The sequence below is a fragment of the Arvicola amphibius genome, chromosome 15 (genome assembly GCF_903992535.2).
Source record: "Arvicola amphibius chromosome 15, mArvAmp1.2, whole genome shotgun sequence".
NCBI lineage: Eukaryota > Metazoa > Chordata > Mammalia > Rodentia > Cricetidae > Arvicola > Arvicola amphibius.
Genome location: NC_052061.1, coordinates 46382512 through 46397113, shown reverse-complemented (window position 1 = coordinate 46397113; position 14602 = coordinate 46382512). Strand labels below are relative to the sequence as shown.

Sequence of the window (14602 nt, the reverse complement as noted above, 5' to 3'; positions counted from 1 at the left end):
AGCAGGTAAATGGACTTGCCACCAAGTCTACCAGTCTGAGTTCAATCCTCAGAGAACCAAATGGTGGAAGGCAGGAACTGATTTCTGCAAGTAGTCCTTTGACCTCCACAGGTACACTGTGGCCCAGAAACCCCCCACCTCACCACACAAGATAACTGCTAAAATTTTCACAAAACAGCTCTGGCCTCTGAAATCATGGTACCCTCTAGAGTCCCACAGCATGTCACAGACCTGGGGCTGGTGGACGAGCATATAATAGGGAGGAGCTTTGAAGCCTAGTGAGGGGACAGTCTGCGCAGAGGTGTGACTGGGGCAGGTCAGAGCGGGATAGCCCTTGTAAGGCCTGACCTCTGGACAGAGCTGCCAGGCAGGGCAAGGAGGAAAGGGTCCTGTTGGAGCAGCCTGAGATGCCAGCTGGCTATCACAGCAGGCTGCAAGGCAATGCCCTCAGGTCACAGCAGGGAGGCCCAGCGGCCCTCTCACCAGGTACCCAGACCCAAAGGGCATCTTTTTTTTTTTTTTTTCTTTTCAATAAAGCCCTAGCTGTCCTGGAACCCTCTCTGTAGATCAGGCTGGCTTCGAGCGCACAGAGATCTGCCTGCCTCTGCCTCTCAAGTGCTGGGATTAAAGGTGTGTGCCACTAGCCACTACCACCCGGCCCAAAGGCCATCTTTTTTTTTTTTTTTTTTTTTTTTTTTTGGTTTTTCGAGACAGGGTTTCCCTGTAGTTTCTAGAGCCTGTCCTGGAACTAGCGCTTGTAGACCAGGCTGGCCTCGAACTCAGAGATCCGCCTGCCTCTGCCTCCCGAGTGCTGGGATTAAAGGCGTGCGCCACCACCGCCCGGCCCAAAGGCCATCTTTTAAGGGGACCTTCATCCGGGAATGTCCTCTATCTGGTCCAGGGAGTCACTCGTCATGGCTGTGTCTCCACTAGTAACAGGGAGTGTCTGACTTCTGCTCCAGCCATTCCAACGTTGGCCACTACAGTGAGCTGTGAGTCACCAGCCCCACCTACAGCCCCAGCAGTGGGAGGGGAGGTTCCCAGAGCTTTGCCCACATGTATCTGGGTCAGGAGCTTGGCTGGCCGCTCCAGCCACTGATCAACCCATGCTCAACTCGTCCATGAATATTCATGAGCTTATCCGGTTCCACACTTTCATTTCTGGCCCAAATTAATAATTTACCAGGGAGGTTCATAAAAAATCAGACGTGGCTCATTAGCAGCTCCCTGAAAGGCATCTAGTCCTCCCCTCACTCCAGGGAGGGGCTGCTCCTCCAGTGACCAGAGCGGCACCCTGCGTGTAGACCCCTCACACACCACTTTCACAGGGCTACTGAGCTGGGGGAACCCACACAGAGGTGCCCGAGCTTCTCCAGGCCCACAGCCTAGACTGCATGGAAGCCCCAAAGGCAGACTCCAGAGGACAGAGTCTAGTCCAGGCCCAGAAGTTAGGCCTCCTACCTGGAAAAAGCAGGCTTCCCTGAAGAGCCTGCAGCAGGCTGACTATCCTCCCAAGAGGCAGCTTCCACAATCTTCCATCCCATCAGCTCTTCAACATGGTGGTTCCCACCCTATCAAGGGATGGATTCCTTCCAGCTGAGTGTGGCCTGGCGAGGCTCCTCCCTCTCTGCTAACGGACAGAATGTGGTGTGGAAGAGTCTCTGGTATCTGAGGCCAGGCCCTAGGGGGCCGTGGGGCCTCTTGCCTTCATAAGCCACCACAATCCCTGCCATTAATTACATCAGAGGCTGTGAGGAAGCCCAGACCTCACTGAGCACCTCATGGAAGAGGATGCCCCATCTGGGCCCACTGAGGCCCTCACCTATAGCGAGAGCCAACAGCCAGACCTGAAGGTAGAAGGGCCCTTTAGACACCCTGTAGCAGGCATCTCTCCCCCCACCTTCCAGCTGTGGCTGCAGTGGCAGGCACAGGGGGTAGAGGCCAGTCCACAGAGGCACACTGGTGTTGTCTTGACCCCATCTGGCATCCTGTTCCCAGCATCCTTGGGTAGATTTCTGGCCTGCACAGCTCAACTAGTTGGCTTCGTCCCAGGTGGTGACGGCCCTCTCCCCCAGTCTCCCAATGTTGCTGTGTCCAGAGCTGCCCACAAGGGAACTTTCCCAGCATGGAGGTGGGGGAGGGAACTAACACCTTGTCTCTGGGCGTCTGAGGATCTGAGAGAAAGGTGAGCTGAGGTAATGATGCTCTCAGGCTCCTAGAGTGGCAGGAAGTGGTGAGAGCCCCTACTGGGAGCCCCTGCCGTGCAGCTGTGGGTCTGACAGCACCCATCCCCTCCATGCATCCCCAGTCTCGGCGGAGAGTTCCATTAAGACCCATGCCGCCCCCCCCCCCTTAGCCTCTTTCATGTCCCTGCTGTCCCCCCACTTCTCTTGTCAGATAATCACAGAAACCAGCAAACGGTTGACACGGTTACCAAGACAACAGAAGTTAGGCCTGTGAGAGGCCTGGGAGCTAATCCTAAATGAATTACAAGCCAGAATGACAAGGGGGTGGGCAGTGTCGGGGGGCAGTTCAAAGAAGACTGGGTCAGAGATGAGGTTCTGTCTGCCCGCGGCTCCAACACTGCTGGGCGAGGCTGGAGTCCTCAGAGGGCAAGGCGCAAAAGCATTTGTAAGAACCTAAACTTCTTTCTGGAGAGGATCCAGCCAGAGAAACTCTATCCCACAAGCCTCAGGGTCTGTTGGCGTGGGAGGCGGGTCAGCGTGGGAGTCTCCAGGATGAGCTATTTCCTTATCTGGGACTTGTCACCTGTGACCATTTCGAGAGCAGAGGCTCCCTGGCGTCTTGCAGGGGCCCACAAACAATGCCCTCCTTCAGGTTTGACATGAGCAGGGCCTTTGCTCTGGCACCCATGGGTGGCATAAAGCCGCAGCTGAGAACTAATGACCCAAGAATAAGGCAGCCCCCGATTCCAGAGCATTCTATCCCTTCTTCTTGCACGGACGTTACTGATTCTCAGGACAGACGATCTTCAGTGGGATGCATGGCTAGTCTCATGTAATAGGCAAGGGAAAGAAGGGTGAAATAACCTGCCCAGAGTCACACGGTCAAGAAGCCAGGATGGAAGGAGCAGGAGCTCTGCTGCCACCCCCACCCGGCTCCCTGCTTAGGCATTGCTCCAGCAGAGAAACTGACCACCTTCCAAAACCTGTGGACCCCTCAAAGACATCCTAAAACCCCCCTACAATCACTCCCTCATCCTCCAGTTCCCGGAGTCAAGGTTAGCAGGCAAGAGAGTCATGCGTGGACGATCTCCGCTCGTCATGACTCCATGCCACAGAACAGCCACCCAGAGCCACAGTGGTCACCCGGAAGCCAGAGGATCTGCAGAGGTGACAACCTCATACATCAAGCTGTCCCACCCTATATTTATCCCTCCTCTCCCTCGGCCATGGCCATTCCTGGTGCCTCAGGGCCTCTGCCAGAGCCTCCATGTTTGGGAACCCGTCCATCAGATCCCGTGAGGCCAACAATCTTCTCTTTTTTTCTGGTCTTTGGCCACCCAGCGCTCATATCCTAGCTCCCTAGACACCCTCTGTGCATCTTTCAGAGTTAAAGACGACTGCTCTGCACAGGACAATCCTGCAAGACTTTGCAGCTGTATCTCTAAATGCCTGGGCTTGGCACACTGAATGGACAGCTTCAAAATGTTGGGTAAGCTGGGCACAGTGGCCCAGCACTGGGAGGCAGATGCAGGGAGATCTCTGTGAGTATGAGGCAGGTCTGTCTCAAAAAAGCAAAAAAACAAACAAACAAACAAACAAACAAAAAAAAACAGTAAAAGGCCAGGTGGTAGTGGTGGTGCATGTCTTTAGTCCTATCAGAAGCAGGTGGATCTCCAAGTCCAAGGCCACCTTGGTCTACAAAGCAAGTCCTAGGACAGCCTAGGCTATGCAGAGAAACCCACAGGCCAGGCAATGGTGGCACACGTCTTTAATCCCAGCACTCAGGAGGCAGAGGCTGGCGGATCCCTGAGCTTGAGGCCAGCCTGGTCTACAGAGTGAGTTTCAGGACAGCCAGGACTGTTAATATGGAGAAACCCTGTCTTGAAAAACAAACAAAAAACCAAAACAGAGCAAGTTCCAGGAAGGTTCCAAAGATATAGAGAAACCTGTCTTGAAACTCCCCCCCCCCAAAAAAAAGATAAAAAAAAGCAACAAAAAACAAAAAGCAAAACTGCTGGGTCAGGCCGGCAAACTGGCTCAGTAGGTCAAGGCACTTGCTGCTAAACCTGAAACCTGAGTTTATCCCCAGGACCCACATGATGAGAGAAGAGAACTGACACCCACAAGTTTTCCTCTGACCTCCATGCCTATGAAGGACCATGCACACACCCACACATACAAAAACACAGAGAAAAACAAATCAAAAAATACTGGGTCCCCTTTGCTCACAGCAGAACCCAGCTTTTCTGACATCAGATGCGTGATGACATTAGGGTACTCCAAGAGTGGTCCCAACACTCCATTGGCCTCAAATCCTCTTTTCCCACACCCACGGATGCCATAGGCCCAAGAGTCTGGTCCAGGACCTACCCTGCCTCCTCCTGTTGATCCTGGGCCCTGAGGATAAGGTCCAATCTTCCGGCTTCCCCTAGGTCACAGAATGAGTGTGGCTGCTACACAAAGCTCCACTTTCTCCCACCTACCCTCCTTGGGACCTCTGACTTCTGCAAGAGCCCAGCTGTTTTTTTGAAGGCACATAGACTCCAGAGCCTTGCCCCGGAGACGTCATCAAGGAGGAAAGCTGGGGTCCCCTCATGGACACAGCCTTTGCCCCCCACCTCCAACAGAACCTTCTCCTTTTTTACAGAACCAGAAAACCCCTCAGACATAGCACTCAGAATCTGTCTGTCACCCTGATACTCAATCCATGTTCCACCTCAGAGGGTGGAACTAGGCCAGGCACACATGCTCCCACTGAAAAGAGACACTGTCACCACTCAGTGGCACGGCAGGGTCTGGCCTGGGCCAGGCCTGCATGAGCCCGGTCTGCACTGGCTGTCGGGAAAAGGAGCCAGGCAACACTGGCCCCCACAGACAGGGAGGGCTCAGCAGTCTGACCTCTTCCATGACCAAGGGTCTGTGACTTCCTGACCTCACAGGCCATTAAGCCAGTAGCCAAAGGCTGGCTGGGCAGCAGGCCAGGCCTGGTCAGAGGGCACTTCCGGCCTCGCTGTGGGTGGGGACGGGAGGAAGGCAGAGTAAGCATGATCCAACAAGGCCAGGGAGTCCAGGGACTTGGGGCAGGATCTGGGCCTGGCTGCCTGCCAAACACCCCCATTTCCAGAGTTCTACCCAGCGTGAGAGACAGCAATGAGGCCCCACAGAGCTGTACAGGGCCTGGCCCTGGTGGGGGAAAAGCCAGAAAAATGAATCTTCCCCAAAGACGTGTTAAAAAAAATTCTCACCCATTCTTTCCCTTTTACTCCAAGCCTTCAGGGATCTAAATATTGCCACACTTTGTAATTTTACGAGCAGACCAAGCTGTACATCACAGTTTTATGTTCCTAAATTAACAAAAGGACCTTAAATCTATATGGGGCTCTTAAAGAAGAAGAAAGAACACGATGTCTAAATTATTCGCTCACTCCCAACTCCCCTCTTCCCTTCTTTAGCCCAGTGCCCAGTGTTTCCTCCTTAGTAGATGGACCACCAACTGGGGGAGGGATCCCCACTTGCGAAGCCCTTCCTCTGGGAATCTCCCCTAAAAAGCCAGTGTCTGTCTTCCACTTCTCTAAAGAAAGGCAGGCCACTTCAGGGAGTGTAGTGTAGTGTTGGTCTAGCATGTTCGAGGCCTTCCCTGTGCACCGTCTCTAGAGACACAGACACACACACACACACACACACACACACACACACACACACAGCCACCAGGGGCTCAGGAAAGGGCATTTTAAGGCAGGCCTGTAATCACAACACCCAGGAAGCTGAGATAGAAGGATGAAAAGTTCAGACCATTCTGGGGTGCAAAGCAAGTTCAGGCCACCCTCAGCTACTTAGGGAGCCCTTGTCTCAAAAATAAAGACAAAAAAGAGAGTTGGGGAGATGTAGCTTGCTGGAGCGCTTACCTGGCATGTTCAAGGCTCTGGGCTCAAGTCCCAGCGCGGAAAAACAAAAAACAAAACAAAACAAAACAAAAAAACCAACCTACATGGTTCTTCCTGAAGAGAGTGTGGGAATACCAGCTTTACCCAGGGTCCACAGAAAACTGGAAGATACAGGCCTGAGAGACTTTCTGGCAAGTGTCCTCAGCTCCAAACTGCTGAGGTGGACAATTGATTAGATCTCATGAACCCTGGCACTTTGAAGACCCATGTCCACCACCAGAAGAAAGAAGACAGTAAACACGGAGCTTGGAGTAAATGCCACAGAGGCAGAGACCCTCTGGCCCTGGCTGGCTCTGCTGAGGACAGTATGCCTGACAGTCCTCCCACTGGCCACTGTCCTCTGTGGAGGAAGTGTACCCTTCATTTCCCTCCTCGAGACAGAACCAAGCATCCTTAGGATCATTTGCTCCCACAGCGGGAAGAGTCAAGAAGATAAGAAGTCAGAGGGGCAGATCGATGCCCTCCCGTGGCACCGCAGAGACACTGAAGCAGGAGGGAACCTTAATGAACATGAAATTGAGCAGGACGAGAGCCAGACCCTAGTCAGAGGGCCTGAGTCACAGCTGAGACAAAAGGGGCCCTGGCTCTCCCAGCTGACAGACCCAAATGTGGCAGTCCCTCCCCAACTCTCAGGGGGATCCGACAGTAATTAGTGACTGTCCCGAAAGAGCTAGATGTGAGCTCAATGCAATCACCACTGAGTGTGAGCTGAAAGATGCCACTGCAAAAGGGGCCACACCTTCTTCCTAGGCCTACACTAACCCAAGAGCAGGCCTCCTTAAGACCCCTCAAATCCCAGGTATAGTCAGAAGATGGGTGTAGGCTAGCAAGGGAGGTTGCCATGGTTCTTTGGCCTGTACAGCCTACACCCTACAAGTCCTGGGCACAGTCTACATCCAGCCTTGTGCATAGGCTGGACCACTCTGGACACAATCTTTGGGGGCCTTTGCTCTTCCATTACTCCAGCTCATGGCAGGGTAAGCTGCTCAGGTAAGGACCACTATGAGCTCAGGAGGCCGTTTTGGGCACAGAAGATGTCCCAAGGGAGATAAAGATAACTCTACAGCCACCAGCCAGGGTCCTCTCAGGCCTCAGTTCCTTCACTGCAGGCCTCAGAGCATCCTTTCTGACTGTGGGCAGGGAATCCTGGGGGAGGAGAGGTCACCAGGAGTTCAGCTTGGGGCCAGGGCAGGGTCAGCCAACAGCTAGGAACAAGATAAGGGGCCCCAGGAGGGCGCCACCACCAATACCAGCCGCCATCCCTCCCTGACGGGTCAACAAATATTTATTAAGCAGAAACTCTGGAGCCAGACTGCCTGGGGTCAGGGGTCAGGGCCCAGCTTAGCCCTTTGCTGCTCCTTTACTGCTGGAGTGACCTCACTCTCCCTTGTGCCTCAGTTTCCTTGGCTGTCAAGTGGGACAGGCATAGCCTGACCTCCCAGCGTTGATTGTTGAATGAGCAAGTCTGGCACGGAACGCGCCGCGTATGCAAAGTGGCTGCAACCTCTTCCTTCTCTGTATTTTATTATTCTTTTTATTTTTTACGACTGCCGTTATTGGTCTGGCAGCAGGCCAAGCAAAAAGGAGACACTCAGTCTCCGCCTGCATGGATCACAAAGTCCTGTGGCGTTCAGGGACGTGGGGATCCAGGCAGACACACACACAAGGGAAAGCTGGATAGAGGACCGCAGAGAAGGTATGTCATCTGTCACCTGCAGGCCCTGCGCACATGTCCTGCGCCTTTCTCTCTGCATGGGAAGCTGACTGACCAAGCCATTCCCTCTAGCCGATGAATAAACACTTCTCAACGTGAAGTCAGGAAGCCTGGCCCAAAGCACCACGTTCAAGTCCCTGCTCTGCCACTAAATCCTGTGAATTTCTGTGAAAATATTCATCTCGGTAACAATGCCAATTAAAACCTTAACGAGCATGGTAGTTACCCAAACAGACATTAACTTTATACCCTCCACTGGGGGTGGAGGAAGACACACAGCAAGTTCCAGGCCAGGCCGGGATACCTGGGACTCTCAAAAACAAAACAAAACACATTCCATTCCTCAAATCTTCTTCTTCATAGGCTCTTTACACCAAAGATGGACAATTAGCCCAGTAAGCGATCTTAGGCCTGGCCAGTGAACCTGGGCTCCATGACCACTGCTCAAGCCCGCCATGGTGATGAGAGAGCCATCAGGGACGCCATGAAAAGCACAGGACTGCTGCATGCCAACGGAACCTTCACACCATATGACTCTGGATATAGGGAGACAATACTGTGGATCCAAGTCACAGAGGGGAATACCGAGGATCTCTGGGAACTTTCCTTACCTGCCAAGGCTGAGGCTGGGAAGATGCAGAGTTGGACTTCAGACCCATTGTACAGTCTGGCAAGAGAAGCCAGTATCTAGGGCCAACCTAACTGGGACCACCCTTCCACTCCCTGACAGTAGCTGGTTGGTAGGTTCTGGCCCCTGGCTCTTGGTGGTTGGTTACAGGCACTTTGCCAGGACCTGATCTTGAGGACAGAAGCCAGGGCCCAAAGGCTTGGGACAAAACCTAGAACTCAGAGTCCAGGTCCTCTGTGGGCCAAGACACTGGCTCTCAGCAAAAACTACTACTGACCACAGCTGACCAGACACCCGCTGCTTGGAGGCTTGGAAATCCCCTCCTGAAGTGGCAGATAACAGACCCCACAGTGACACTTCCAGAATGGGCAAAAGCTGAGCCTCTTAGGCAGATTGGTGAGGTAGCAGTGCCCATCCCACGGGGTGTATGGGAGGGTCCCCAAACCACCTGCAGCTGGGATGATACAAGGCAGGTGTGCCCTAATACTACACTCGGCTCACAGGGTGGAAAACCCTAGCAGGGACCTTCAGGAAACAAACTTCAGGAAGAGAAGAACCTTCATCCCGTGGCTAATTTATCTGAACCCTCCATCCTGGGGAGAGGAGCCAAGCCCTCCCTTCTCTGAAGGATCAGAACTAGGAGGATTCACCTTGCTGACCCGACAGCCTAGGGCCTAATCCCAGCCAAGGCTGACTCCTCTAATCGCTCTGAATTTCCCAGTCTGACACTTCCTCCTTCTCTTTCAGAGGCTCCTTGTGTAAATACAGAATCAGTCACCTGACAAGCAAATACACTGGGCAGCCCTTGGGTGGCAGGTGGAGTGGGGTGTAGATTTCAAACACCTGCCCTTTTGAGCTGCCCAGTACTTAGGAAGATTCCTCTTGCCACCAGCCACCTCCAAGGTCCTAGAGAGGTGCTGAAGAAGCAAAAAGGAAAGTACCATCCCCACTTTCCTTGTCAAAGATAGTAGGATATGGCAGGGCTCTGAAGGGGCTATGACATACACCTTCCCATGGGGACATGGCTGGGCTCCAGAGGACGCCTGCCCTTCTGCAGAGATAGCCCTGTTGGAAGCTGGGAATTCCCTGCCCTGGCTCTAATTTTGGCTGGACCTCTGAAAGGAAATATGGATGTGAACTGAGGGGAACAGAGAGACCAGCTAGAAGCTGACAATTGCCATTTCAGATCAGACCCTGAGGAGAGGGAGAGATGGGAACGTGAGTGGCTGAGAGATAATCTTCCAATAAAAACTGCTGGGGCCAGGCGCTGTTGGCACACACCTTTCTGTGGCACACACCTTTCATCCCAGCACCAGTGAAGCTGAGGCAGGGGAATCTCTGTGAGTCCCAGGCCAGCCAGAGCTACATAGTGAGACCCTGTCTCAAGACAAACAAGCAACTGCAAGGGACTGGAAACTCCACGAAACAACCAGACTTGTCACAGGGTAAGGCTGGACACTGCAGCAGCCACAAAGAAACTCAGAGAGCCATGTACAACCATCCTGCTGGCGAAATTAATACCACTATCCCCCTCTTCCAAGTAACCCTTCATCTCTGCTATATTAACTCAGTGACAGCCTGTGCCCTAGGTCAGGGCAACCAAGGCCAGCTCCCTGGAGCTGAGTCCAGCCCAGGCTGGTTCTTGGCTCACGTCTCTTCTTCTGCGAGGACTCCAGAGCAGTGGGGGCCTGCCAAGAGCCTCAGGATCCAGAGAACACACAAGGGAAAAAAAAAAAAAAAAGGCAACGTTAACCCAACACCCAGCCACGTGCACCTTTCCCTAGCAAAACTATTCCGAAATAATCTTCAGGGAACAGCAGATCATATCAAGCACGAGAGCCCCCTGACCCCTACTCCTACAGCACACCAACACCTCTGCATCTCACAGATGCCCTAACTTCAACAGAAACAGTGTGCCAGGGCTCAGGGAGAGAAGGAGATAAAAATCCAGCTCATTCTTAGAACAAGCGGCCACACGCAGCCCAGCCCTCCCGACCTGCGGTCACGTGGAGTCGGACCCGGGGGTACCCTAGGGGGAAGACACCCGGAGGGACGTGTTCCCACGCCCGCTTTCTCGCCCTGGGCTCTCCTGCTTCCCTCGCGCCCGCGTGCAAGTATCTTAAGGGTGGGGGGCTCCCCAGCTCTCCCGCGGTGGCCCCCGAAACTGAAAGTTGCAGGGCAGCGGCTGTCAGCGCGCACCGAGGCGCAGGAAACAGGAAGCCGCGCGCGCTGCGGCCGCGGCCCCTCCCGGCCTCGCACAACAAAACCTTCCAGGGAATCGGGAGGGGGCGGCGGGGCCAGGGGGGCCCCCCGGGTCGCCGCCCGCGGGAAAGTAACTTCACACCCGCGCGATCGCGCCCTGGGCTCAGCGCCGCCGGCTCCGCGCAGACAAAAGGAGCGAGACGCGCACCCGGCCGGGCGCCCCACGCGGCAGCGCGCACCGAGCGGGCAGCCGAGCCGCGCGCCCCTGTGCGCCCCTACGCGCCCTGGCCTGGAGACCCGTGGACCCGGCGCACCACTCGCTTACCTGGTAAGTAATAGAGAGGCGGCTTCAGTCCAAACATGGCTCAGGTTAGAATTCCATAGTGGCCAGAGAGGGACGAAGAAGGAAAAGAGGAAAAAAAATTCAAGCCCAGCAATGAAACAAAACCAGCGTCCAAGCCACGGCACTCAGAAATGTCCAAAACAATAAAATAAAGGCAAAGATGCAATCCCCCGAGCGCTGGGGGTAGAAACCAGTTTGTGTTTTTTCCTTTCCCCTCTCCAAGAAGATCAAAGGCTGTCTCTCAGTCCAGCGCCCGGGCAGGTTCGGCCACCTCGGCCCGAGCAGATCCACAGTGAGGTAATTGACCAAGGAAGGGCCGGAGCCTCCACAGCGGCCCGGCGTCTTCGCCGCGTGTGTATTTTCTGCCTTTTGGACTTGAGATGCAAATTAAAAAAAAAAAAAAGGAGGGGGAGCTGGTGGAGGGAAGAGGGCGGGAGAGCAGAAGAGGAGAGAGAAAAATAAGGGGGGGGCGGTGAGGGTGATGAAATTGGGGGGTTAAGGTCTTCAGGGATTACTCATTGGAAAGAAAAAGAGACTGGAGAGAGAGAGAGGAAAAGAGAGAGGAAAAAAGCACCCCCTAAGACGTGCGAACAGCAATCTCGCCTCCATTCAGCCATTTGAATGTCAAGGGCGAGGGTCAAGAGACCTGTTTCCAACAGGGTTTCACGTTCAGAACCAGAAGGGAAAAGGAAGGGGGGCGGCGGGAGGGGGCATCTGGTTGCCAAGGAGAAATCGGCTTTGTTTTCGTTTCCCCTTAGCTACTGGGTGAGGAGGGGCGGGGTGCAGAGAGGAGGAGGGGGGCGCTCGGCAGGGGTGCTGGGGGTGGAGAAAATTAATACCCAAACAGCCAAGAAGTACCGAGGGGCAGATTTCGCCTAGTCAATAGGAGAGGCGGCGGCGACAAACAAGTCTTGGGCTAGGGACGCTAGCGAGGGCAGGCTCCCCTCCCCCGTCGCCACCAGCACCCCCCCTTTTTGGTTATCTCCCCGCCCGGCGTCCCACCACTGACTCAGACGGAGGGGGTGGGGAGGAGGGAGAGGAGGAGGAGGAACTCGCGGGGGCGCAGCCGGCAGGAGCAGGAGAGCGGGAGGCAAGAGCGCGCGGCGGTGGAGAGCCCCTCGATCAATTTTCATGCAAGAATCATTATCGGTAAATTGGAAAGCTGGCTGCCTGACAGCAGATTTGTCTCTCCTAATGAAAGCGAAAGGGAAGGGGCGCAGCGGCGGGCGGCTCCTTCCGTCTGCGCTGCGTCCTCCCGGAGCTCCCGGCTGCGCGCCGCGGTGACGAAGAGTCCCACTTGCGACCTGCCCGTGCGCGGCCGCAGAGCCTTACAGACCAGACCCGCCGCCAAGGGCCAGCAGCGGATGCTCCTGCTTCGGATTGCACGATTCTCCCCTCTGTCAGGGAGCGGGCCGTTTGCAAACAGTGGGCGGCTGCGGGCGCCGCGGGGCCCCCCTCTGGCTGCCCAACTCCGCGCTCTGGCCGCCGGCCCGCCCTAGCTCCTCCCCACCCACGTCTGACAGCTGCGGGAGCCGGGAGCACGACCCCCCCCCCCCCACGACCGTGCCCCGGGGAGGCCGGGGCCGCCCTTTGTGCAGCCCGCTGGGGGCTGTAGAGACCGCGCCCGGGAGAGCTAGGGACGGCTGTTGGCCTCTCTTTCCTTTCCTCCCGCCCCCCCCCACGCCCTACCCCTTAAAAAAAAATCCCTGTTGCAAGTGTAATCAAATGCTTGATACCATCTCCCACACTCTCCTGCACCCGGGCATTATCAGATCCGGGAAGGCATGCTTCCAGGCAAACAGACCTAATAAATGCTATTACTGGGACTCTGCAAGCCCCGGCTGCACCATAGTAACGAGAGCCCGGCTAATTTGGTTTAAGCAAACGACCGACTGCACTGAGCGTGAGTGTGGCGCCTGTATCTCCCCTCCCCAGCCGCCGTGCGTTCACACCAGCTCAAGAAGGCCCCAAGTGATAATTCCCCAAATCGAAGGGGAAAAAACCCTGCCGCCAAACCACATCCTGTGCGCTCATTGTCCAGCCCAGCGATTTTAAAGAGACAGCATCCATTTACCCACAAAACCAGCCCCTTCTACTAAACGCACGCAGCAAAGCAAGTATCAAGATGCGACCATTTGTTTTTCAAGTCCTTTTACGGAAGCTCTCCCCCACCGCAGTGGCGCAACTAACTGGGATCCTAACTCGGTGACACTAAGGGTCACCTTTTGACCCCAGATCCTCAAGTCCTAGCCCGCAGGTACGCACAGCAGGCGCATGATCGCGCCAGGCTGGGGTTTCTGCCACGGTTCTCTGATCTCGGCACCCATCACGGGTCTCCAACCAGTGGCCCCAAGATCCTAATAAACTCGGTGGCTTCAGATGACAGCCAAACTTCCAGAATACAGGACACCAGAGGAGATCTCTAGAGGGCACTTTGAGGGAGGTGGGGACCCAGTGTGTCTTCTGACTCTGGCTGCACGACCTCTTCGGCCCCGAGGAGGGCGCTGGAGAGGGCCTCTGACCGCTCTGTCCCACGTGACCCCAGAGGTCAAGCCGGGCCCTAGGCTGCGGCCCTTTGTTTTCGGGGGCTGCCTGTAAGGCGAGGACACACAGGCGGGGCTGGAGTGTCTAGGGCCACCATCACCCGCCTGCACGATTCAGGGAGCTCCGGATGGTAGAAGAGAGACCAGATGCCCCTACACACATACACCCCGCCCCGACCTCTCATAAGCGCTAGTACTTAGGGAAAAAAAAATAAAAACTATTTTTAAAAGACCCTAAACTATCAGTTTGTGTTGTCATTCTTTTATTGGTTTTTAATTCTCCGGGATTACGGGAACAACAGTAGTAATTAATACGAAACCTTCCTCCACTGTATATGCTAATGGCAGGAGCCATAAAAATTAATTTGCAAACATGTCATTACACAATAGCTATACAGGCAATAAACCTGTAATTATGGGCCAATCACAGGCAGGGTACAGAGGGAGGATGCTCCCCCAATAGGCTGGGCACCCCCCTCCTTTCCCTGCTAAAGTAGAGGAAGTCATTCTGAAAGGAGCCGTCCTTCTTGGAGCCACCTGTGGAGAAAGAGCTGTCCAGACTGGAGTCCAAACTGCCGGGCTTATGTGCCAGCTCCTCGGGCCAGTGGGGACCCATAGGGGACAGGGGAGGCCTGGGAGAATGCCTGGGCCGGGGAAGAACAGGCGCAGAGGAGCCCCACTATGGTGGGCCAGCTGCACTTACCATCCCTGTATCATTGTGCCTCCTCAAAGACAAACCTCTCTCCTAATAAGAATTCCAATGCCTGCATCCAATTATCAAGACCGTGCGGGCCAAGCCCTAATTGCTTAGAGCCGCACCCTGGGGAAGGAGGCTAGCTGTGTGCTGTTACTGATAGCCTGGCTCCTTTGCCCGAGCCTGGAAGCTCAAAGTAGGTTAGTGATAGGAACTTCTGGAGGGTGGAACACTATGAGCTCTGCTGGGGGAGAGTGGTCATCCCATAGCCCCCCAAAAACCTGGTGCCCAAACAGCCAGGAATACAAAGCCCCCCCCCCCAACCCCTAGCAGCCAGCTCAGTGCTGG

The 14602-nt window shown here is 54.9% G+C and overlaps 1 protein-coding gene across 7 annotated transcripts in view; it reads right to left on the bottom strand.

The window, feature by feature from the left end:
* The window catches only part of Gse1 (Gse1 coiled-coil protein), a 342813-nt gene that overhangs the window by 77649 nt on the left and 250562 nt on the right, over positions 1-14602 (bottom strand). For 2 of the 7 annotated variants that reach the window (XM_038312428.1, XM_038312431.1), the window contains exon 1: positions 11000-11389. The exons of 4 other annotated variants lie outside the window; for them this stretch is intronic. In XM_038312428.1, coding sequence (XP_038168356.1) covers positions 11000-11036 — 37 coding nt within the window. In that variant the 5' untranslated portion in view covers positions 11037-11389. Of the gene's footprint in view, positions 1-4556; positions 4579-10999; positions 11390-14602 lie in introns of those variants that run through there. One more of the 7 variants, XM_038312430.1, reaches the window with a different exon arrangement.